This window comes from Asterias amurensis, chromosome 17, assembly GCF_032118995.1.
Source record: "Asterias amurensis chromosome 17, ASM3211899v1".
NCBI classification, from domain to species: Eukaryota; Metazoa; Echinodermata; class Asteroidea; order Forcipulatida; family Asteriidae; genus Asterias; species Asterias amurensis.
Window position 1 is genome coordinate 10,377,929 of NC_092664.1, and position 26,911 is coordinate 10,404,839.

The following is a 26,911-nucleotide window of genomic DNA, read 5'->3' on the forward strand; positions in this document are numbered from 1 at the left end:
CATGGCATAAACAACGCCCTCTATCGAGAGATCCAGACATGAAAGGGGAGGGGCGGGGCTTCGTGGTGACGAGGTGGTATCGTGGGTAGCGATGTTTTTATAAATAAAACAAACCGCGCTGGTTGGCAAGGACGGCCGAATGACATAAAAACATTCAAACCATTGCAATACCATTAAGAAAACGAACTATATGGAAGTTTTTCTGTTGGTAGATGCACTTAGCTTGTAAAAAAAATGGCGAACGTGTTCTGTCGACCAAGGGCGTTTAATTTACTGCAAGGACGGTTTTGCACAGGGCGGACACAATTGCATTATGCAGCAGCATCCGGGCATACGCAAAACCGTCCGGTGGACATTATTGCATATGCAATAATGTCCTCCGGATAGTATTGCATAGGGGACATAATTGCATGCGACACCGGCTCATTTACGTGCGCAACACAACACACAGGACCAACGGCTTTACGTTTAATTTACTGCAAGGACAGTTTTGCACGGGGGCGGACACAACTGCATATTATGCAAATGTGTCCGGGCGGACACATTTGCATTATGCAGCAGCGTCCGGGCATATGCAAAACCATCCAGCTGACATTATTGCTACACAGGACCAACGGCTTTACGTCCCATGACATGCCACGCTACAGACTTTTCAAAATCAGCAGTTCAGTACAACATTCATTTCAGATAAATAATATCATCAGATAATTAATATTATTATTATGTGTTGCTGGTGCTAGCCATACCTGGTAATTTATAGGCCTTCGATGTACATGTATAGGCCTGGGCAAGTAAGTTTCTGACGATTTGTTTATTTCCAACAACAAAAAAATTTTCCCCCCGATGTTTCGACCCTAGCAGATTTTTTCTCGAAGGCAAATAGTTTTATATCTGCAAGTCATGAACATTTTCCTTGATCGCATTGAACCAGTGTGTCAGTTTAATTATTCTAAATGTATATAGAAAGTACATTCGTTTCAGGATGGCTTGCAGTGCTTTACCGTTTGTCACAATGAATATCAGTTTCCAATCACTATAAAAGAGTCGCTCCATGACCACACCAAATTAACAGTCTAGACATTGAAGTATTATGTTTTCAACAGTGCGCCGTTGCGTTTCATCACCCATGTATTGTCACTGTTCGACTTCAATTATATAAGCTGCCTGTTATAACTAGTCAATTCATAACTTTTGCTTTTGAAATCGAGTTAATGGTCCTCTTGCTCTATGGTTCACTGAATGTACGGGGGTGGTGCTGGTGGCAACGACTGTTTTTAATCCTCAGCGAAAGTGTACAAAAATATTATCGCGTGTCACCTATATACCGTCCATCCCACAAGTAATGTTCTAAACGTGAGAGAACTCAGGGTCCTTATAACAGTAGCTTTATTGGTTGGGAAGCTGGTTAAAAAATGATGTAGCCTATTATTATTATCCTAAATATACATTATTAACTTTGGTTTCACCCATACACCTATAATGTGTTAGCACTGTAGCCCCCGCCCCCACATTCAGTATTTCCCCGAAAAAGTCACAGGCTTATTGGATTAAAACCAATGACTTTGCAATTCTAGAGCAGTGTCTTACCAACTAGACTAAAACGAGATTACCCGGGAGAGTACCGCAACGATTTAAAAGATGGAAATTTGCATTGGACATCTGAAAGGAAAAGTAATGCACCAGGGTGTTTTTTTCTAAGGTTTGTTATTTTATGCATATGTTGGGATACACCAGGGCCCAATGTCATGGATCTGCTTACCGTAAGCACCGAATCGGCGCTTACGGTACGCAGGGAATTATGTGCTTACGGCAAGCGTATTTCACGAGTTAGCAGCGAATTTGGGCTTCTGCGCAGGGAATCGTGATCGTAGGCACGGAATTCGGCGGTAAGCAGAGCCATGAAAATGGGCCCAGTCTTTGACAATGACCACATGTGTCAAGTGCCTTTTAAATGTATGTTTTCGATGAGTATCTTGAAGACTGAAGTCGATAAAACAAAAATTAATACAATTTATATAAACACTCACAATACAACAATCCAAACAAAACAAAACAAAACTGACGATGACTAGAGCAAGCTAGTCGAAACGTTGAGACCAATTCTGAACTGACTCCGCGGCAGTACAGTTAATTACGATCCTATAAGCTGTAGTATAGTCCAGTCTTTTTTCTATACCATCCGCCCTGGTAATAGTAAAAAAAAAAGCAGGACAGTTCTTTTCAGAACTGAGAAGTCTCCCGAACCTCCGATTATCTACTCCGCGGCAGTAGAATAAAGCAAGACAGTTCCCTAAGAACAACTCTACCTGGCAAGTAGATACACACACGGTGTTACCGCAAACCAAATATTATACAAAACAAAACAACAATTTCGTATTTTTAAAATTTTAATATAATATTATCTTACAATTCACATTGTTTATGAATAATGTCCAACATAACATTTTTGCAGACGTGTATTAACTCAGACAAAAACAGTTCATGGTTTCAAATAGTTTTTTTTAAGAGTGCACATGTGTACAATATACAAAGACAACAAAACGTAACAATAATATACAGTGTCTTTACTCAGACGTATCGTAATCACTTGTAGTGTAGTGTGCTGTGGTCTTAACACAATAATGACAACTACAACATGTCGGATTAAAAAAAAATTAGGAACAACAATTAATAAAAAATAAACAATAAAATCGTAATTTTTTTGGAAAATAATTATAATTTTTGTTTGCCTCTTGAGTCGAATTCGTCATTCAATTTCACATCGATGAACACGAATTTAACCAATATATATTCAAGGCTTCCATTTTAGACATTGACAAATTAGCATGCATAGCAGACCTGGGATGGATTTATAAGGCCTTAACAGTCCAAAATTCAAACTTAAAATGGGAAAGCAAGGATTAGCTGTTGCAAACTGATTACCAACCAAATAGAACTACATGTACAATAGAACTGACGTTTTGTGTTGTCCTTATGCCTTCGAATAATTCGCAATTTGAAATGGTTTCGAGTAACAAAACTAGAACGATCTGGGCCCAATTTCATGGCTCTGCTTACCGTAAGCACAGAATCGGCGCTTACGGAAAGGAATTATGTGCTTACGGCAAGCGTATTTCACGGGTTAGCGGCGAATTTGGGCTTCTGCGCGTGCGTACTTCACGTTACTAGGCATTCTACGCTTACAAGGCTAGCGCAGAAATTCGGCGCTTGCACGTAAGCGGGGAATTGCGATCGTAAGCGCAGAATTCGGCGGTAAGCAGAGCCATGAAATTGGGCCCTGATAGCATTTTAATAGTCTCTCTACTCCACAGACACAATTTTCTTCTACAGTGTATACAAAATGGCAAGTTCTTGATAGTCTCACGGAAGACCTGTTTTAGAAACGAGAGCGGTGAACTCATAGCGAGCGGGAAATGGGCACCCGGAAAACGCAGGAAATTACGAAAGCCTAAGATATATAAATGGAATAAATCCCGCTGGAAGGAAATACAAGTTTATCATTATTACAACTTGATCCACGGAGAACTGTGGTATTGATTTAAAAACACTCACTTTAAAAGGAGAAGAGTATACTAGGAATATTTTAAGGTTTTTCAGCAGAACAATGCATACTAAGTGAAACTGGATGCTTCATAATTTTGATAAACATCTTGACGTCACCATTCCACAATAATGAGGCCGATGTAGGACAACACCCAAAATAAAAATAACACGAGCAATAAACATTAACTGTACAAAAAAATACGTTGCAAAAGGCCATACAAAGGAGCATGGTTAGACCCCTTTTTAAAGCAAACTAGAAACCAAATTTAAACTTACAGTAAAATAAAAAATTTATTGTGTAAAAATCCAGAAACGTAAACCGTTTTTCAAAAAAAAAAAAAAAAAAAAAGCGAAAAGAAAACGAAATTAACAACAAATAAATAAGCAAATTATTTCAGACATGCAGTTAGGCAAACTAATGGAAGTGTCGATTCTGGTCTTACGCAAAGGAATATTTTTAATTTCCCCAAAAGGGAAGGTAACTTTGTTAAATGATTTGAAAGAGAAAACATCTCGGGTTTGTGGAAAGCGAGAATGTACTCAGCCTCAGCAGAATAGTATTTTGGGAAAAAGTAACTTCGCCTGTAATAAGTTCGACCGTTAAACAAAATTGCAACATACAGTACAAACAATAATATTATAAATACAATACACACGATGTGCAGTGTGTAACAGGCTCTCAGTTTTCCAAATGAAATTTGTAGCTCTGAAAATAGAAACACCTCTTAAAAACGTTTTATTGGTTAGTAAAGTATGCTTGGCCAGTAATGTATATTTGACTTTATGCCCTACCGCAGAAAAAATATAATAATAGGACATCAATGCGCAAATGCTGATGTATAGAATTGTATAGAATTATAGCTGGAGCTGTTTACTTAGTCCGGGTACCTGGGAACAAAATGTAGCCATGCTACAAGGCAATTAAATCAACTTAAGTCATATAAACATGACAACATCATTTGTAATGCATTTCGATGGTTTAACGAAGCACAAATTCACCACTGGTTCATATTTATTTCCATATAAATTGGGAAAAAAATTAATCTGGCATTTAAAGACACTTGAAACTACTGGTAATTGTCAAAGACCAGTCTTCTCACTTTGTGTATCTGAACAATGCATAAAATAACAAACCTGTGAAACTTTTAGCACAATTGGTCATCGAAGTTGCAAGATAATAATGAACGAAAAAAAAAATACCCTTGTCGCACCACGTTGAGTGCTTTCAGATGCTTGATTTCGAGACCTCAAATTCCAAGATGAGGTCTCGAAATCAAATTCGTGGAAAATTACTTCTTCTTGAAACTACGTCACTTCAGAGGGAGCCGTTTCTCACAATGTCTTATACTATCAACCTCTCCCACTTACTCATTACCAAGTAAGGTTTTATGCTAATAATTATTTTGAGTAACTACCAATAGTGTCCACTGCCTTTAAACGAGTTTTAACTATTTTCATCCATGGTTTTAAGTTAAATACTGAAATGCATTTAAGGTCTACTCAGTCGTTATGTTCACTACTATAACAAATCTTCTCGCACTGGAAGTAAATTTTACGACCGAAGTAAAACTCATTAATGACTTACCGGTTGAGAGAAAACAAATTCACTTTTGGCGTTCTTTTCTACTCCAGCTAAATACTTAATGAACCAATCACGTTAATGTTGCATTGTGAACACTACTACAGTAAGTCGCTATGGTATATAAGTGCACTTGAATTTCTCATTTATGCATATACCCCCTGTAGGTTTATATAAAAATACATCTTCTAAACAGAATAGGTGATTGATGGACCCTAGATTTAAAGCCATTGGACCCTTTCGGTTCAGAAAAAAATATAAAAGTTCACAGATTTACAAATAACTTACAGGGTTTACAGAAGGCAATGGTGAAAGACTTCTCCTGAAATATTATTCCATGAAATGCTTTACTTTTTGAGAAAACGGCAAAACAATATAAATTCTCGTTAACGAGAATTACGGATTTATTTTAAACACATGTCATGACACGGCGAATCGCGCGGAAACAAGAGTGGGTTTTTCCGTTGTTTTTTCCCGACTCCGATGACCGATTGAGCCTAAATTTTCACAGGTTTGTTATTTGATATAGAAGTTGTGGTACACAAAGTGTGGGCCTTGGACAACACTGTTTACCGAAAGGGTCCAATGGCTTTAACTGAACTCCTCTATCAAGTTAGAAGAACTGTTAAAAAGACATGGATTGCATACAGATAGTAGTATCTGATACTCCGGCACTAATGCAAATTTACCAGGAAAACATTGATCAATTTAAAGTAACAACAGCATCATGGATAAATATTTGTTGTTCTCTCTCTTCTTCACAAGCAAGAGAAGAAAACAAATAATGGGTGGTCCAACCAAGAGGGATTCGAACCAACAACCCCTGCCAGAAAGACAAACCTTTATAGTAAAAAAAAAGTAAAACAAAAAAAAGTAATTAAATTTTGGATTCGCTATTTACAAAATATTAAAACTAACTGTCTGAAAATACTTCAGAAGGGGTTCTTTATCCACATGAAGTGTTTTGTTTTCTTTCATCATAAAATAGCTCTGCATGGTGTGAATAAGTTTTTGCCCACTCTGGTTAAGTTTGCATTGTGGTACACTCTTAAAGAAATTGTTTTCAACAACCCACGGTAATGAAAATTTTACATTTTTTGTCTGAAAATACTTCAGAAGGGGTTCTTTATCCCCAGGAAGTATGTTTTTTTCTCTTCATCAAAAAATAGCTCTGCATTTTGTAAATAAGTTTGTGCATACTCTGGTTGAGTTTGCATTGCGGTACACTTTTAAACAAATTGTTTTCAAATTTCAACATTCCACATGGGTGCATAACAGAATACATACGTGTTCATTATGAATTCACAAAACCCTCAGGTACAACAAAATAATAAATACCTGCACTGAGTGCTGAATACATAACAATCATTGGAAAAAAGAATACACCATGATGATGGCTGGAAGTAAACCAATGTGCATAAACAAGTATACATGAATAACAATAACATGTGCACTGTAATAACGACCCCCCCCCCCCCACTAACCACTCACAATAACTTTCAATCTCGTCATCTCCAAGGACTGTATCCATGGTAACATACAACCAGAAATAGACAAGAAAATCAACATGGAGACGTCTGTTTCTTTCCTATTTGTTTCTCTGGCTGATATAATAATAATATATACATTTACAATGATTTTCTGGACGGTGAATGCAAGGGCTTGAAGTAAGCAATAATTAAAAATCGTCTGCTCAGAACTTAAAAGCATTTGTTTAGAAAAAAGAACTTTAAAGGGAAGGTACACGTTTGGTAATTGTCAAAGACCAGTCTTCCTTCTCACTTGGTGTATCCCATCATATGCATACAATAACACGCCTGTGAAAATTTGGGCTCGATTGGTCATCGAAGTTGCGAGAAAATAATGAAAGAAAAAACACCCTTGTTGGACGAATTTGTGTGCTTTCAGATAGGAGGAAATACTTCTAGCTAGAAGTCTTTTATTATTTTAGTGAGAAATTACCTCTCTCTCAAAAACTCAGAGGGAGTCGTTTCCCACAATGTTTTATACTACCAACAGCCAATGCTCGTTACCAAGTTAGTTATTGAGTTAATATTTGAGTAATTACCAAACGTGTACCTTCCCTTAAAAAAAAAACCCATACATTTGTTGAATTTGAGATTTTTTGTTTCAAATTTGTATGATTTTTTCATCTAATGACTTTTTTACATTAGAAATCTGAAATTGCCATTGATGACCTTATAGTTCTGAGCGGACCAATTATGGCAGGTGTCTATTACCATATGGTACATAATGTTATGGACGGTCAGTGATACACACCCAAATTAACACATAAAGAATATCTTCAATTTATAATTTCACCGGGAAGAACAAAATAATAGTTACAATATGAAGCACAATAAATGTAAATGGTTATACTGTAAGTATGTACAAAATTAAGGATGACATCATTGACTTTAAAATTCATAATAATTACAATAATTTTGAATGGAGCACAGCTGTTTTTGTTTTAAAATACATTTTCATAAAACTTAATCATTACTTATCTTAAAGACAGAGTCTGAATTGGTGGCTACAGCTACGGCTACGGCTGTTGCTAAGGGTGTTGCTAAGGACTTCATATACTTCAATGCAAGATGACATGGTGATCCAGCCATAGCCGGTAGCTGTAGCCACCAATTCGAACACTGCATCTATTTATAGCTTAAATCCCTGAATAGAGTCCGGAGAAATAAAATGATAAATATATCAGATTAATCAATGTCCAACCAATATAAATATACAATTTAAGGAATATCTTTTGTCAAATAGAATCACCATAATATTCCCTCTTCACATCTGGGCCCAATTTCATAAAGCCTGTAGTAAGAAAACAAAAAATGCTAAGCACAGAATAGTATTGCTTAGCAGGAAAAGGTAACCAGCAAAAAAAAAAACCCACAAAGTTTGCACTGTTGTGGTTGGTGTCCCACTAAATTGTTGCTTAAAAAAGAAATGTGCCAAGCAGTATTTTTTGCTTAACAGCTTTTTGAAATTTGACCCTGGAGAGTAGCGGACAATTTCCAAGTGAACCCATAGAAATAGGACCCAAGAATGCTGTGCCTGCAGCTGTGCATACATACATGTATCAGCTGGAGGCAATTCATGTGGGCTGCCATTTTAGCTGCATGGCAAAAGTTAAAATTTATCATCTACCCAGTTCTCTCTATTATTTAAAAAATATATGAGTAAAGTCTGTACAATTAACCATTAAAATATCTTCATGGTTTCTTTTCAAGATGAACTATTCACAACTGGAAAAGTTCCGGTAACATTTGAAGGACGTTCGTTTTCACTATTTTGTTAACAATCAGTCTGCTGTTTACATGTGCAATGAACACCGTGACAACGAGTAAATAGAGAAATATCACAACATGAACAAAGACAAAAAAACACCTTGGCAATACCGTCACAAGACAGACATAACAAGTGAAAGGTCTTTCTTTGCTTTTTTTTTTTTTTTTTAAACAAGTCCAAAAAGGACGACCAAATTTCCTACAAGAACAATGATTCACATCTTTAAAATTTCTTTAGCTCAGTGTCACAATTTTGTGCCTCATGCAGTGGCCGGTTCAACGCTAGTATCATTTTCTTGAGAACCATTGATGAAATTGCTCTGACGCGAAGTGGGACGCGATCTTGTGTGACTCTTGCGAGGGGTCTTCGGAGGGGTGGGGGTAAATTTTGGCGGCGGAGACCTCTCTAAATCCCCTATCTGAATCGGCGGCTCTTCCGATTTGATTCCCGAGTCGGTGTCTTTCCCAGGGTCCTCCCTCAGCGTCGGAGACTGCACTGGCTCGACGTCCCCCTCCTGATCTTTCTCTAGATTATCGTTCTCGTCCGGAGATGTGAGGTTGTCGTCCACTTTCATCAACTCAGGCGGAGGCGGTTCGTCATCAATGAAGAGAATGTCCACTTCATTAGGTTTCTCAAGCGCACCAGGGGACGTGTTACCCTGAGGACTTTTATCTTCGCCGGTTTCGACATCTTTCTTCGCTTCTTCCACTATTGCATCCACAGCATCTTCAATTTCTTTGTCGTCTTGGGAGTCAAGGTCATCGAGCTGCTCTTCTAAGATGTTCTCCTTATCTCTGCTCTGTTCCGCTTCACCGGCTTCATCTTGTTCAGTTGCCTCTGGGACGATATCTTCTTGATTTTCTTCTTCCTGTACAGTGGCACTCTCTTCCTGATGCTCCTTGACTCCGCCTGTTTCTTCATCCTTATCTTCTGCTTGTACATCTTCATTAGGATTCGGATTGATAACATCTTCGGGTTTGTCTTGGCCGTCATCTTGTTCACTGTCCTCTAACGTGTCCTTTTCAGCGACTTCATTGTGACCATTTTCTATTTTCTTGTCGTCGACTGTAATCTCGTTGTCCTTTTCGTTGTCTTTTGGTGTCTCTTCAAGAGCTGCAGCCTTAGAGTTGGTTGCCACAGGAGGAGAACTGGGCGGAGTGCTTGATGCACTGTTGGTTTTTGCTGGACTGAGAGGGGTCGGAGTGGGTGACCTTTGACCCTGGGTAGCAGACTGGACAGGAGAGGGTGTGGCAGACTGGTCGGGGAAGGACGGGGCTGCCGGAGATGCGGGCGGCGACTTGCTTGGTGAAGGGGATCCTGGTGGGGATGCTACAGGTGTGGTACTTTGTGGTGGGTTGTCAAGGGACGAGGCGACTTGAGCTGGGAGAGATGGGGGCGGGGACGCCTCAGACGGTGGAGTTTGCATTTGAGAGGACTGTTGGGGAGTTGTGGATCGGGGAGAGGGAGATGATGATGATGACTGGGATTGAGAAATTGGTGAGGGACTTTGGGTTATCTCCTGGGGTACCTCAGGGGTGTTGAGTGGAGTTGAGACTTGCAGTGGGGAGGACTGGCCGTCGTCATCTTCAACTTCTTTATTATTTGGCTGCAGAAATTTGAAAAAAAAAAAAAAACAGAAGATGAAAATAATTCTTTAAAATTGAATATTGCAAGAAAACAATGTGTAAACAAGAAAACTTAGCATTGTGTTTAACAAAAGAAGAAAATATGGAAAACTTGCAAGCATTGTGTTTGGCATGAGAAGCAAATAGGTTCTAACCAGCAACAATGAAACAATGGCAAAGCAACAAACGTTTATTTTAATAGAAAATATAAATTAATAAAAGAAAAGGAATATTATGTTTGTGACTGAAAGAAATAGTAGTAGACCCGACAGAAAACCAATCGAAAATTTGTTAGTAAAATACACAATGTACAACTATGAAAGACTCGGAATTAGTACATGATGGTTGAATGAAAGAAAAGAGTACAGTTACACCAAGTATTTTAACTGCCTTGTCGGTTGTAAATCATGATGTTTTTATATAAAAGTCTTGCAAAACTTAATTAAAAATCTTTGTACATTGAAGCATATTGATCTTTGGGTCACTCAAGTTATTTAAAAAAAAAATAGCTGCAATTCATTTAGAGGACAGACAATTTTACAAAGAATTGAGATTTCTTTGAAAGATGTGTAGTAATCTTTGTTGATATGCAAAGTTGATGTCACAATACAAATCACTATGGTAACACTGACAACTAATCTCTAGATGAATCTTAGTGCTTGGATAAAACATGGAGGAAGAAAATCCTCCATGGATAAAACGAGCCCCAAAATAAATACTCTTATTTATGTTGATCTGTTTTATTTCATGCCTCTTCAAATATACTTTTTCTTCTTCTTCAAACTCCACAACCAGAATAAGTGTTTTGTTAAGAATGCAATCATTGTTGTACTGCACTGTTTTTTTATCTTTGCCTTTCCATTTTAGCTCAACCTTGACATAAGAGTGTTTATTTTTTGTTACAGTTCTGAGTCGGTTCAATGGAAGGTTCATCTTTTCAGCTCCTTATTGGTTTAGATGAACAAAAGATTCTTTATACGTTTAGATGAACGTCACCCGATCGACAAAGGTGCAATTTGATTTTAAAATTACCGGTCCGTTTGTAGGATGAGAGCTTCACAAAAAGAAGCAATTTTGTCCTTATTTTTGACTAGGATAATGTACTTGGCAGTAAAGCGGTAACTAAAAACCTCGAATGGTGTCATTCTTATAAATATTTAGAATGATTTTGAGTAATAAACCACAAGAGACACTGACTGGGTAGATTTATAAAATAATTTTGGGGGTGAATTAAAAAATTCTACTTGAACGGGAACTGAGCCTGCGACATCATAACATTTGTCAACAATTTCTTTTTTCAATTTTCTGCAGAGAAAACTAGTTTAGTTTTAATACCCTAACACAAAAATATATGTTTGTTTGTTGAGAGTGTACAACATTCTAATCAAAAAATTTTCACCAAAAGTTCAGTGTTTTTAACCGTTGAAATTAAACCAAAAAAAGAAGAAGTTATTAATGTGGCTGTAGAAAAATGCAAAACAAAAAGATAAAAGATAATCTGCTCTTATCAATGCAAGGCAGCTACATGTAAATGTGAAACAACAAGCTTGTTGTGAAGGTGCAATGAACAAGAGATGAAAAGTGAGTGCTAAAATGAACTGAACCGAGTTACAGCAAAAACGTTTGTGACATTAGCAAACAAGAATCACACCAGAGCCGCGCTCTGAAATTAGAATGAGTACAATGATTAGTATGATCTAATGTTTTCCTCTTGATTAATTATCTTAAATTTACTATCATAATATAATTTTCCTTAATTAAATGTCTACTTAAATTTGTCGGTAGTAAAATGCTCTAACAAATGGTGGGAGAAAATCACAGAAAACTAAATCATAGGTCAGCATGTTTGCAATTTCTCTTGATGTGATGTGTATAGAATCATTTCGCCCCAACACATAAATCTGATTTGTCTGTGGATTTGTTTTTGTCTGTGGATTTTTTTTTTGTCTGTGGTTTTTTTTTGTTCACTAAACTCGAAAAGTGCCGAGTATTCAGTGCTAAATACAAATGCTTGTAAGGGTTAAAAAATAAATTACATAAAAAGAAACCACTTAAAATTTCATAGTGCTTAGAACCATTTCTCTTAGAAATTCTAAAAAGAAGTGCATTGTTACTAAACTGTAGATATTCGCAGAGTGTACATGTACAAGCGTAATGCCTTACTCTACACAAACCGTAGTTCATACGCATGAATTTATTCTGCGAATAAAATCATGTGGCAAAAAAGCCAAGGTTGCATCTCAATGGAGACATTTGTCTGGGTATCGTTTCCTTCCGAAGGATCTATTCTCCAATATCCGAAGGTTGCAAACATTATGATCAGTATTGCGACAACCGCTTACAAAACCCTTCATTAAAGACACTGGACACTATTGGTAATTGTCAAAGACCAGTCTTCTCACTTGGTGTATCTCAACATATGCATAAAATTAACAAACCTGTGGAAATTTGAGCTCAATTGGTCATCAAAGTTGGAAGATAATAATGGAAGAATAAACACCCTTGTCACACGAGGTTGTGTGCTTTCAAATGCTTGATTTCGCGACCTCAGATTCTAAATCTGAGGTCTCGGAATCATATAAGTGGAAAATCAAAGTAATGGAGCCGTTTCTCACAAATTTTGTTCTATTAACCTCTCCCCATTACTCGTTACTAAGTTAGATTTTATGCTAATAATTATCTTGAGTAATTACCAATAGTGTCCACTGCCTTTAAAATGCACAGCCAACATGGGATAGTGCAGTGCTAGTTGAGAAGAGTGTAAGAGAGACAGGCCTGGAATTTTATATTTAAAAGGGCAAGGCCATTTTCATTTTGCAAAGGGCACTTCCATTGGAAAACCTTTAAAATGTATGGGAAACTTTTGAAGGGGCACCAAGGCCAGGACAAGGGGCAATGAAGGCAATAACCTTCGTGGCCTGCATGTAATTCCAGGCCTGGAGAGAACTAGTAAATATACTTCATTAGTAGTCTGACATGACCACAAAATTGTTAGCTTGGAGCACAAGTTCGGAGAAAACGGACCATTAAAGCTACCATCCGCATTTCCGCATTCTATCCGAGATAACAATCTTGGAAAGTCATTTTGTTATTGCAACTCAGAAGGCATCCTTGCGAGATCTCATGCTTGGGAAAACATCTTTCCCTAAAACAGTATCTCGAAAAATTGCTGTCTGTGATCTCGGAAAAGAAGTCTTGGCAAAGATACATAAGATCTCAGAGAGATATCTCAGTATTTGATCTTTCCAAAAATATTTATCTTGAAAACTCAGATTTACGGATGGTCGACTTTAAGCTTCCATAGAACAAGGACAATTGATGACTATTATTTAAGTCATTCATCTTCAAGCAGGCTTAGAAACCCTTGATTCTAATTGGTCGATCCATAGCCTGTTGTGTGTTCCAACTCCGCGTATTGCCCTTTTTTAAGTTGTACGCAAAACATATACAGCTTTTAAGAAGTTTATGTGAATTCAAAAGTGGCATGTTTGCTTCAAATGCTGATTGTCACACATTGATTGCTTGAAGTTTGCTTGAAAATAAATTTCTTTTCACACGCACACTCATGGAAATACAGAAAAAATAAAGCGCGTATGCATCCCACATACATACATAAAACTCAGCCTTTGACCGTTTGATATTGGGACACAGAAACGCTATATCTGTCTGTTTTCTACTCATGCTTATGTGACAACTTACACACCTCTTAATATTTATGCATGAGTACGTCACAATCTAACCCAAAACGAGGCCATAGGCGCAGCCACTGCAAGTGGTGGCGGACGTGCGCCCATAGCCTCATTTTGGGTAAGAATTATGACGTCATGCATGAATATTAAGAGAGGCGTATAGTATGTAAATGCACCATGAATTAATGAGGTACATGTAATTAGGAGTTTCATTTTTGTCACAACAAAAGAAGTAGAGAGAGAGAGTTTGTGTGAAGGAAAGTTAATGACTTTAAGTTTGGGGTTTGCTTAAAGTAAAGATGTTGGTTAAAGGAAGTTAGTAACTCTTGATTTCGGGGTTTTGCTTTTTATTCAACTCACCATCTTCATCTGTTATAAAGGCTACTGGCTGAAGGTTGAAGGAGGACAGGAGAGTGGGGGGAAAGGAGAAGGACTTCAATGAATACAAAATGCATGCAATCAAATCACATCAACAAAGTGGAAATATTCTTATAATGTTTGGCTCGATCCAATCATGGGGTACACAAGGTGTTTCAAACACACCAGTATAGATGGATTGCAATACGCGCCATCGCCAGCCATATTTGATGAATTGTGCACGCGTAAGAAGCTACAATTGGCTGAGAGTCTAGCGCAGGGCCTACACCTGTGCACTTTTTCAGTGTTTAGACATCAAAGATGGCGGTCAATGACGCCTATTGCAACCCCTGGATAAATGGACAAATAAATCGCCAGACTGTGACTATGATGGTATGTAGAGAGCTGCAAACATTTGCAGCTTTGCAGCTTAGTGCATTCAGGGAGATTTTGCACAATAATCGGAGCGATATTTAGAAAATACATTCAACATAACATGGAGAAGGTTTCCATTATTAGGCAGATTTTCAAATTTATTCATCAGAACATGATGGAGAGATTGGTTTATTTTCAGGCAACTTTCCGCAAAAGGAGAAATGCCAGCTCTGGGTATGCCTTATAATTTTGAAGTATTTCGGGAGTGTTAAGGAAATGTGCTACCATGACTGAAGCCGTACAAAAATAAAAAATTCATGAAAGGCCGAAAATCCATCTGTCTGTATTGTGTCATCCTTCTAAATGAAAATGCAAAGTAATTTTTGCAAACAAATTTGGATATTGCTTAGCGTGTAATTTCATTTAAATGCAGTCCACACTACGCATAACAGGAAGGACACATGGATTTCCATCCTAAGAAGAATCTGTTCATTTTCTAAAGCTAAAAAAAGAAAGAAGTAAACCGGAAATTGAAATCACCACTAATCTTGTTGTTTTGCTCAATTGCATTCATTATTAATGCAAATGTTATGCAAATAAATGTCAACACAGATCCCAATCTCAGTCTTATTTTGTCATTGTTGTTTCATAGGAGGCAACCTGCGAAAAACAACTATAAAGTCCAACACAGGCAAAATAACAATTTTAAAGTGCAGTTTCTGCACATGCATACACTGTATACGTGACAACGATACAAAAGTGCACATTAGAATCATTTAAAGTGCAATGGGCCGGTGCATGTGGTCGACATCATTCTCTTTGGTCATGCTAACATGCCTACAAGTATCATCTTTTATAAAAAAAAATGTTGCAATAGGCCTATACTTTGGGTCCAGCTTTTGAAATACAATGGAAACAACTTTTAATATTTTGTTTTGCAGAATTTAGTTTTAAAAACTATTTATTAATAATGATTTAAAATTGACAGTGTTTGCAAACTATAGTTTTTAGCTTATATTGAGCTTCCCCCATGGATGTTTTATTATTTATTAGTTTGAATTTTTTTTTTTACAGATATAAGCTACAGTCAAAGATTCTCTCAAATTAAAAACAAAATGTCTGCTGAAGTTTTAAACAAAAAAAAATTCTCCAAAGCTGTCTACTTTTGCAAAGATTCAGCAAGATATCAATTGGCTATTTACATATATATAAAAAGTTAATGAAAGGTTCCACAGAATTAATATTTTGAATTAGTAAGAAAAAAGATATTTTGGAAAAATTTCACTAACTCATTAGCATCTATAGGCTGAAGAGGCAAATTTACACTAAATCTAAAAAGAATGTTAATTGAATTAAATGTTCATTGAATTAAAAAAGTTGAGTTTCTTGTTAGATACATGTACATGTTTGTTTCCTCATTGATCCTAACACTTCAAAACTGTGAGTAAAAAGTTCAGTTCATGTAAGAAAATAAAACAAAAAACCTACACAACGACCCTAGTCAAACTCGACTGTGATTGACAAGTACAGAGTGCACATTGTCTTACAGCCATCAAAACTGCACTTACACTGTAAGTAGTCTTGAGTTTAAACCAAGTGCAAAAAAGTTCACAATAAGAAATATACGAGAAAAAAAAGCGAGCAATCATCTTGACTGAGCCATAACAAATGTCTGTGACATTAAAAATGTCAAGTATTAATGCTTTCAACGACTGTCATTGTGCGACAGACTATAAACCCAAAGTGTAAAAAAAAAATTAATTACTCTTTCACAAAACTCAACTGAACAGTAAAGTTAATAAATACATGTAAAAATATAAAAATAAAAATTTTCAAAAGGAAAAAATCTGTTGTGTAGTACTTTGAAATAATACTAAAATTTGAAGCTTAATCTGAGTTGCACCAACTCTATGTTGTCTACCTAAAGATAACTAAACTAAAGAAAAACACTTACAATCTAAATAAATCTTTGAACCTAAACCTGACCTGATCTACATACCTAGTCCTCTCCACTGCTAGCCTATAGATTTCCCCAGCCCTCATCCTGCACCCCTTAACTTACTTGCTCGTCCTGGATAGGATCTTGGCTCGCCTCTCCTGGGGCGCTTTCCTGCCCTTGATTCGGAGGTTGCGATTCCACAGCTGGCGGGGTCGCTGAGAGAGGCGGCGTGGCCTCACGTTGTGGCGTCGGCTCACGCTCCTCGGGTACGGGAGTAGGGTCAAGCTCCGGAGTTGGTTCTCGTTCTGGTTCCGGGGTCGGCTCCAGTTCTGGGGTTGGGTCCAAAACCGGTGTTGGTTCCCTTGGAGGCGTAGGCTCTCTCTGGGGTGTGGGCTCCCTCAGAGGTGTGGGCTCTCGAGGGGGTGGTGTAGCCTCCCTGGGTGGTGGTGTCGCCTCGCGAGGTTGCTCCTGGAAATCTTCTTCTTCGACCTCCTCGGCAGCGATCTGGTCGATAGGAAGATCCACCGCGGTTTCTTTGTTTTCCTCAACCTCGTCAGCTGGCTCTGTGTCCTTCTGCTGATCCGACGCTTTGAATACACTGTTGGGATCTGAAAAAAGAAAAACACAACAAACATTCACTCCCAAGTAATGACATTATTCCATAGTATTGAGACAGCATGGGCAATCTCAGCAGTACCAATCTCTAATACAAGAAAGACTGGCCCTGAAAAGACTGCAGTAACCTACATGTACATGTAGGAGTGGTAAGCATTATTCTGTTGTGCTTAGCTACTTCTTGTGTTAAAGCAGCTCATTAAGAAATTAAGCCAAGTGATTTTTCAATCCTCGGATTTTTATCTTTGGGAGCGCAAAGCCATTTTATGTTACAAAGGGTAACATCTTATAGTCTGCATGAAACTTTTGAAGGAGCACCAAGGCTAAGCCGAAGAACATTGGAACAGGGGCAAATGCCTCCATGGCCTTCGTGTAGTTCCAGGCCAGACTTTTATTCTCTGAATTTTAAAACAAATTTTCAAGAAGCCTATCTCTAAAAAATACTACTCACCGTTATAATCCAAAGATCCCTTGTCTTCCTTTTCCCGACTTCTTTTGACCATCGCCGGCTTGTGATGGAATACCGTCTCTGCCTCCTTCTGTTCGGCAGTCTTCTCAGGCTTTGGTCGCCTCTTGGGCTTCTCTTGGACGGGTGCCTGTCTGGGCGGCGGTGGCTTGCGGGTAGTTTCCTGTTTTGGTGGAGGGGGTTTGGGCTCACGGGGCTGGGCCGGCTTCTGAAAATGTTACAGAGTAAAAAAGAAAGATTTAATCTATGTGTATAATATTTTATTGCAGCAATCAAATTAACCCACAGCACCTACAGCAATTGCCGAGGTGTCCTCTGCTTTTGCCGTGATGCCCTTTGTAAAGTCCCAACACAATTCCATAGAAGTGCCCCTTACTGAGAGGAAAATAGTGCGCCTCTTCAAGAGCAAAGTTCAAAGCCTGTTATTGCATACATTGATACGGAAAAACTGATACATTAACATGGGTTAGACTGATAGTCATTGCTGACAGTCAAGTCCGAAACTAGAATTCAAATTTAAGGATGTAGGCCTATATTGTACGTTAAAATTAGGAGATTTCTAACAGTGTCCTATATGCACTAGAGATGAGGTAGATCGAAGAGCAGGAGTCATTTATATTATGTGGAAAATATAACAGGTTTTTATCCACTCTACGTTTTGATCAGAGTATGTTTTGATCAGAGTATGCTCTGATCGTCGTCTGGAGAAAGTGTCTGAAAAGTCTGAATTCAGATGAAAGTCTGACATTTCTCACCCTGCATAAACTACATTGCTACGGGGGTAGGGAGCTTTAACATTTGCAACTACACTTGGGTTGAGGGAGGGTAGTAGTACGCTCTACATATGTAATCTTTGCATTCCTCATTGACGTCTTGTCGTATTTCATGGTCCACTTAAAGGGTTGGGGCATGTTCTTTGAGGGAATCATTTAACATCTTTACGGAGTTATAGGGCATTGGTACATTTTTTTTTTTTAACAATACAAAATTTCACAATGGCACAAGTCTGGATTTGAACAAGTTACAGTGGTATTAACAGAACTGCGAAGTGTGTGGGTGGGTAGACAGCACGTTCCAGCCCCATGGACATAACATACAGTGTTGTATTCACAAGAAGACAAATAGCATCCCTGCGTCGGCTGGTGAACTTCCCCAGTTGGAAAGTGTGTACAAAACCACTGTTGCCGAAAAAAAGTTAGCGTGTAATAAAGAGAGGATGACAATTGAAGATCCACCTGACTGCAGGTGTTTTCACACTTGACTGTTTGCCTTGGGGTAGTTATTAAAGGGGGGGGGAACTATGAATTGCGTTTTATAACATGTTATACTGAAGCGTAGAAGCCCCCCCCCCCAAAAAAAAAAAACACAAAAAAAAAACAGTTGATCGTCCCTTCCCTGATCCTTTTTTTGCGGTCGCATCCTTTTTATTTTTTTTCCCCTATAAATATGTATTACTCATTAAAACTTACCAATCTTTGTAAAACATGTACAGTACGTGGACAGTTTAAATTGAAATGCTTGGCAGCCACCTTCGAAAGAAATACCCAACAAAAAAATAATAATTCATGTAATTCTGTTTTTAGAAAAAAAAACCTGGGCGATCAACTATTTTTGCTTACTTGGCCTAACTACAAAGTACCAAGGGTGCGGAGGGGGGTAGAAGAGGGCTTATAAAAAGAAGTACATGTACCCCCTGTAACAATGTTTGACAAATGTACCACGTAGAAGGAATTGTCTCATTTATGTCACTCCCCTGGGGTTAAACCAGAAAAGTGAAGGATGCTCACCTTTGTGTTTGTGTCTCTGGGCGGAGATGGTTTTGCTTTTGGTGGAGGTCTCCTAGTCACAGGTGGAAGCACTCTGCAAAGTATGAATAAAAGAATAGAATAAACAAAATAGAGAAAAGAAATTGTTGACTAGACATGAGCTGTTTACGAAAACATGACCAATGAACCTGATGAAAGTGGTACCCAGGTTAGTTGGACGGTATGTTGATCAAAGACAAAGAATTGATGTAATAAATAGGGGACTTTTGGGACATAGTGTTAGCCAGAGAGGTGTCTGGGTGTCTTTTGGACACCCTGTTTTTAATTTGGACACCCTGTTTCATCTGTCATTTACATGTAAATTTATTGTAAGTGAACAATTTGGACACCCAGTTTTAAAATTTCCAGCAAATGTGGACACCCTTTTACCAAATCCTGGCTAAAACCTTGTTTTGGGACGCTTGGTGGCAGCAGACTTACCAGGTGAAATATTCTTGGTAATATGTGCGTGCTCAGAACTACGTTATCAACACTTATTGACATTTACCTGGTTAAGTCTGCTGCCACCTAATGTTCCAAAGTCTCAAATTGAGCACATTCCAACTTGAGCGATTTGTCTGTTGCCAATTTTTCTTTGTATATTATAAGTGCACTTCGGATTTCGGAACTGTTCATTTTTACAGGAAAATTTGACTTCTCCGAGAGGATTTGAAAACAGAAAGGTCCTAAAAAATCCCAAACAATAACCAAATTTATAACACACTTAAATGGGTTAATGTTGCACAAGAAACATTGGTTCGCTTTCGCAAGTCGGCAGAGGACTGAACCAAGCTTAGTCCCTATATAAGGGCCTGCTCAGATTGAAAAAGCACATAATGTATAACATAATATTTGGTTTGCGGTAACACCATGTGTGTATCTACTTGCCAGGTAGAGTTTGTTCTTTAGAGAATTGTCTTTCTTTATTCTACTACTGCGGAGTAGATTTATCGGATGTACGAGAAACTTAACAGTTCAGAAAAGAACTTTCCTGCTTTTTAACTTACTACCCGGGCGGATGTAGAAAATTGGCTAGGACTGCTACTTCAGCTTATAGGATCAACATATTATTATAAGACAATTATCGGAGTATTGCCTCCTTGAAGTATCCAGGTCTCATTACGATTTTACCAAAATATAAATTTTACAACAAGCAATGTGATCAGATTACATTATCTTTAGTCTAATAATATTCTACAGTGTCTGTTCGGTACAAAATAAAATATCATGGCTTTTAACTGCTCGGGATGTCACCTGCGAACTATGACTACTTTCCTTCAATAATTGTTCAGTGTTTCAGACATCTTCTCTCAGGGTGAATTGCTCGTAAGCAAAGGTCAGTTTCATAAGACTAGTGTGTGACTCCCACGGCTCCTTATGCACAAGCTAGTGCTTTGGGCCAATGCTACATAAAATCACAAAATTTGCTTGTTAAACCGTTTAAGGCACTAGATACTATCGGCAATTAGTCAAAATAATTGTTAGCATAAAAAAACTTACTTGGAAACAAGCATTGGAGAGCTGCTAATAGTATAAAACATCATGAGAAATGGCTTCGAGAAAAAAAGTAATTTTCCACAAATTTGTTTTCGAGACTTCAGAATTAGATTCGGAGGTCCCGAAATCAAGCATCTGAAATCAACAGCATTGTTTCTAATGAGATACTGTACAAACTAAATCAGCCCACGCAATTGTCTTGTTGTTTTTAACGTCAGTGCTCTGTGATTGCCAAAACTGCATTAATTAGCTAAGAAGGAAAACGACCCCCTTGCTCTGACGAGTTAATTGGATAGAAACACCCTTGTAAATTAAACTCTTGATCACAACACTGAAAATATTCTCATATGTGTACCTGAAATTTTCAACCGAAACTTCAGTCTTCATCAGCAGGATGACGCAGATGTTGTGATCAAGAGTTTACCTAAATAGTCTACAAACACAGATGAACTTTCACGCTAACCTTGGTAAATTGATGTGATAGATGTTGAGAATTTAAATTAAAGGCACTGGTGGACATCTTTGGTAATTTTAAAGGACCACCAGTATTCTCACTTACAATGTTTAACCGTCTTGCACCATACAAGAGTGTGTGGCACAACTGACGACATGCTAAACAATGCAAAAAGTTTCAAATTGAACTGAAAGTACGGTGACCACAGAAATTCATCTGTAATCGGAATATGTTCACGCGCACAAAAATCCTCTTCTACTAATTGTCCCCATATTTGCTTGTGCCTACGTACCCCCCTTCTCTCTCATTGTATTTTATGTTTTTAAAAAGTACTATGGCTTTAATTCTGTATACCCAGTTGTAACCACAGTTAAATGCAAGAGCGGAGTTACAATCCATTTTACAGATAAATTGTCCAGTGCAATTTGTCATCCCAGGGAACAATTTCAATAATTTAAGGAGCCTCGATGAAGCAAAAAAAAAAATCATTGAGTTTCGAGCTCAAAGACGAATAGACATACAATTTGGACACAAGGTTTTGCCGCAGTACATGTACTTGAAGATGAAAAAGGTCTCCTAAGGGCTTCGAACTCTACTCTTGTGGAAGTGATGGAAGAAATTGCATTCAATCCAATTGTTTATATACTGCAAGTCAATCTTCACAGGACTTTTAATAATGTAGTGCAGGTGTTAGAAAAACCCTTCTTCTTTATGTTCTTCTTTTTTTCCTTCTTCAAGAGGGGGGGGGGGGGCAGATGGCTTCAATGCCAAACTAACATTGACTCTACCGTCTGGGAGAAAAATCCCATCAGCAGAAAGAATTACTGCCAATCAAACGGCTAATGAAAAAATGAGAAATTTTAGAATGAGTATTTTTCTGTCTTGGAGGAATTGAAATTCTACCTGAAGGATGAGGTTCATTTCACATTATTATTAATAATTATGTTATTTTTCTTTTAAAGACAGTGGACACTATTGGTAAATGTCAAAGACCAGTCTTCTCACTTGGGGGAATGGTGTATCTCAACATATATGCAAAAAATAACAAACCTGTGAAAATTTGAGCTCAATCGGTTGTAGAAGTTGCGAGATAATAATGAAAGAAAAAACACCCTTGTCACACGAAGTTGTGTGCTTTTTGATGCTTGATATATCGAGACCTCAAGTTCTAAACTTGAGGTCTCGAAATCAAATTCGTGGAAAATTACTTCTTTCTCGAACACTACGTCACTTCACAGGGAGCTGTTTCTCACAATGTTTCATACTATCAACCTCTCCCCACTACTCGTAATCAAGAAAGGTTTTAGGACGATAATTATTTTGAGTAAATACCAATAGTGTCCACTGCCTTTAAATAAATGTCTACATTAATGTCGAATAAGTACATGCAGTACATGTAGTAATAAAACCAAGGATGCCTCATTCAAATGAACCTACATGTAATCACTGTTGAGCTCACAAGCCTTCCGAGAAAGACTTTGCAAGGATTTTCAGACCACTTACAATTTTGCATACTATAAGTCCTTTTGGTTGGTTCCAGTTTGCAATCAGCTAATTCTATTTTCTCAGAAATTAAATAAGCCTACAGTAAAAAAAAAAAAAAAAAAACTAATTTGCAGTATTTGTCTTTTTTACAAAGTCAATGTAGACACAACATTTTCACAATTTTAAAATCGTGCATAATGCCACTGCAAGTTAAAGGGTCTCTGTAACTTTTGTAGGACAAAAAAACACAATGTCCACAGATTTACACTAAACTTACACAGTTTGAAGATAATGATAGTAGAAAGCTTCCCTGAAAATATTACGTGCTGAGGTGCTGTAGTTTTTGGGAAATGAGTAAAACAATGTCATGAAGACGAAAATTATTATAATCATTTACAAACGTATTTTCTTGACATTGTTTTACTCATTTCTCAAAATCTACAGCACCTCAGTAAGTAAAATTTGAAGGGAAGCTTTCCACTATCATTATCTTCAAACCATGTAAGTTTAATGGACATTTTGAAAAGGTACGGAAATCCTTTAAGGAGACAGCGTATTTGCACTGACCAAGTTTTGTTTAGTAGGATTAAAGATTTGTATACCTTTTATTTCTTGGTGAATTCTGCAGCTGGTTTTGTTTGTCGTAGCCTCGTTTCTTGAACTTCTCTATGCCGGCAGCTACGTAGGAATGCTCATTCTCCAGTTCAGTTCCATCAGCTACTAGCTTACCGGACATGTGGTACAATCTGTTTCAAAAACAATTGATAATAGATCGTATTGATTAACCCCTTTTTGCTATGAAAAGTCGCCATCTTGTAGGGCAAATCATATATATGCACGTCCAATCGCGTACATCATCGCAGCACGCAACATTCCCGGTTTGATTTCTACGGCACATGCACGCGCACGCACACGCACAGACGCCATCTTGTAAGATGCAAGATATTTGAGCCACATGACGTCATATTCAATACGGTCTATTCAAGCACAATTACAAAGCTGAGTTTTGTATTTTCAGTATACAAAACTTACGGTGCCCAAATTCACAGAGCTGCTTATAGGCAGAAAATATTACTCAACAATCATCTACTCAGCAGAACAAAAAAAAGCAGTTCAAAATTAATCAATAGCATGGAAAGGTGTTTATCAGACTCAAAAGTCAACATTTTGAACTTTGTTTAAAGGCAGTGGTAACTACTCAAAATAATTATTACCGGTAGCATAAAACCTTAACAATTAATGGACCGCTGTTGATCGTATAACATTGTGAGAAACGGCTCCCTCTCTGAAGTGACGTAGTTTTCGAGAAAGAAATAATTTGTCACAAGTTTGATTTCGAGACCTCAGAATTAGATTTTAAAGTCTCAAAATCAAGCATCTGAAAGCACACAACTTTGTGTGACAAGGGTGTTTTTTCTTTCATTATTATCTTGCAACTTCTTAGACCGATTGAGCTCAAATTTTCACAGGTTTGTTATTTTATGCATATGTTGAGATACACCACTGCTCTTTAACAATTACCAATAGTGTCCAGTGTCTTTAAGATATTACACAGTAAGGTTTTATCAGAATTCAACTGAAAAAAACACAAGAATGCAAGACTTGTTCAGTCATGTTTTTACAGGCCTGACACCAAAGCTACTGGTCTAGGGTCTGTGGTTCAGTTTAAAAATTTGAGCCCTGCTATTGAATGGCAAATGCCAATTGTATAATGGGGCACTCGGTAGCGCACAAACGCATTTAACAGGCCACCATCAGCCCCATACAAAAAGGCCCAATCGATGTTCCCTCATTTTGCCAACTAGGCGACCGCTCACTTCAAACCCTACCGCTATAAAGCAAAGTGTAACAAAATCTTGATTAAGTACTTACTTTCTGACGGCGCCATTAGTGAGTGCGACTTTATTGGTGATATGGTCTAGTATATTCAGCATGCTGGCCGTTTGGCTCTTGTGCAGTAATACTCTCACTGCGGGGTTGAGGTCTTCTCCATTGCGGAAAACACTGCAAGAAAGAAAGAAAATTATACAACATTTCTTTATTAAAATTTTTGAAATGTTTAGCTTTGTACACTCCATTTTTGAAAGAAAAAAACCCCAAAGAAACCTTGTACTACAACTTTACACAAAAATTCAGTTTTGTTGCAACATCATTTTGACGGATATCAACTTTAAAATCTCAACCTTTTTTACACTTGACTTCAGTTGATAAAGGGGTGAACTATAGCTAAAAACCCTTCAAACATACGTACATGTAACGATATGATGGGTGAAGCAATCAAACAGCTGAACAGACTGAACAAAGAAAACATTTTTTCCCCCTTTTTTTTGCATCATAAGTATAGAATATAAATGAAAAGATTTCATTAAAAAAATTAATTTACACGTATAAAACCAACTAGTGATTTTGTTCGTATGTCTTATAATGCACAGTGTTGTAAGAAAGATGATTGTTAAAAAATGATGATCTGAAAAGCGCAGGTTAATCTATTTGTACTGTTGAGAAAGTTGATCTAGATAGAACAGATTCAATTTACTTACTACACAACTTTTGGTCCTTCTTGCCTCTTGATGTATTTTGCTGATACTCGGATATTGCTGTGACCAACTGGATGGATGGGCCGCTAAAAATTAAAAAAGAAAGATGAATTTGTAAAAATAGATTGCCAAGACAACGGTATGTGCTGTAAATTCTTTTTGACACGGTACTGTTATAGACAATTCAATCACATTTGGCATTCATTGTAACACAAAGTTTTAAATTTTTTGATGAAGGAAGTGGTCTAAGAAATCATTATTATTTTTTTTCTTATTGGGGGGGGGGGGGCATTTACTTTATCAATTCATTACAATGTAAATTAGTTGATGAACCATAAAGGATGCATCATGGCACTTATGATCTGGGACCATGAAATCAGAGCCATGATTTCATGGCTCTGCTTACCGCCAACTGCACTTAAGATCACCATTCTTCACTTACAGGGCACAGGCAAAATTTCTGTAGCCATTTATAAGCGAAGAATGCCTCGTAAAGTGGACTATGCACGAGCACAAACAGAAATTCCATGGCGTAAACACGAAATCTACATTGAACAAGCTCTGACTTCTTGTCAGAAAATATAAGTATCCACATGCTTTTTGATCACATTTATCAACAAAAATCAAGAGAAAACCATGAAACACAACTCCAGACTGAACAGTAGGGAGCCTCGTTTAAAACCAAGAAAAACACCAAATAAGAAACTCATAAAATTTACGCCAAAAATAACCCCTAGTTTTGAAGAAATATGGGAAGAATTCTGTCACTGGTTAGCCAAGGATTATGAGCGAGAAGCAAGTTCACAATAAGAGAAAAACCAAAACAACAATTTTTCAAGCTGTAATTCTTATTGTTATACTGAGTTGGTTATTTATAAAGCTGACATTATATTCTCTTACCAAATTTTCCATCAGTGATTATCCAAATACCTGACAGAAGTGTCCAGTAAAACAATACGATACAAATTATTTCAGATTACCTTGATTGCTTTGCGACCGTTGTGATTTTCAATACTAGGAAACATTTCACCATCTTCCTCCATTATGATTTTTTATATACTTTGTACGCTCGGTGTAAAATTAAATTCCAGATGGTATCATGATAATATAAAATCCTATGAAGAAATCTGTGATCACTTTGTCAATATTCACAAAGAGTTAAATGTAGTCATCCAGAGAATTTGACTTAGGGTGGTAGATCCGATGCAATATCGCACAGGAAAACGAAGGTTGAAGTTTTCACAACGAAATGTCACAGTTGAAATCAACGAACACTGGGTAAGGAAGAAAGCTCCACAGTCCACACACAATCAGAAAAAGGATTTAAAGAAACACACAACACCGTTGGTGAGCTGTTCTGAATGGTACTCTTCACAGCTAAGGAAAAGACAACCACTGCTATCCACTTTTAGGGAGTGTTCCAAAACGTCTACGATTCTCTCTCAACTACTCAAGATATCAGCTTCAATAATTTCCCCCACATCAAGACGTTTTGCTGACAGAAAACAGACGAGTCCGAAAAAGATGGAATATAGGAATCGAGTGGTACTTAAATATCTTCTCATATACCCAGCCCCCGCAAGCACACACACACATCACCGTTCTATTACATCATCAACGCATCCCATACACGACCACGAGATGCTAT

General features: G+C 37.5%; 1 protein-coding gene across 1 annotated transcript in view; it reads right to left on the bottom strand.

Moving 5' to 3' along the window:
* Positions 1-2,369: 2,369 nt before the first annotated feature.
* LOC139949482 (uncharacterized) overlaps positions 2,370-26,911 on the bottom strand; it is a 38,417-nt gene continuing 13,875 nt past the window's right edge. Inside the window, exons 3-9 of the mRNA XM_071947843.1 lie at positions 25,267-25,349; positions 24,599-24,730; positions 23,329-23,472; positions 19,273-19,345; positions 17,471-17,693; positions 16,528-17,012; positions 2,370-10,025 (exon numbers count right to left, since the gene is read on the bottom strand). Coding sequence (XP_071803944.1) covers positions 8,679-10,025; positions 16,528-17,012; positions 17,471-17,693; positions 19,273-19,345; positions 23,329-23,472; positions 24,599-24,730; positions 25,267-25,349 — 2,487 coding nt within the window. The 3' untranslated portion in view covers positions 2,370-8,678. The remainder of the gene's footprint in view (positions 10,026-16,527; positions 17,013-17,470; positions 17,694-19,272; positions 19,346-23,328; positions 23,473-24,598; positions 24,731-25,266; positions 25,350-26,911) is intronic.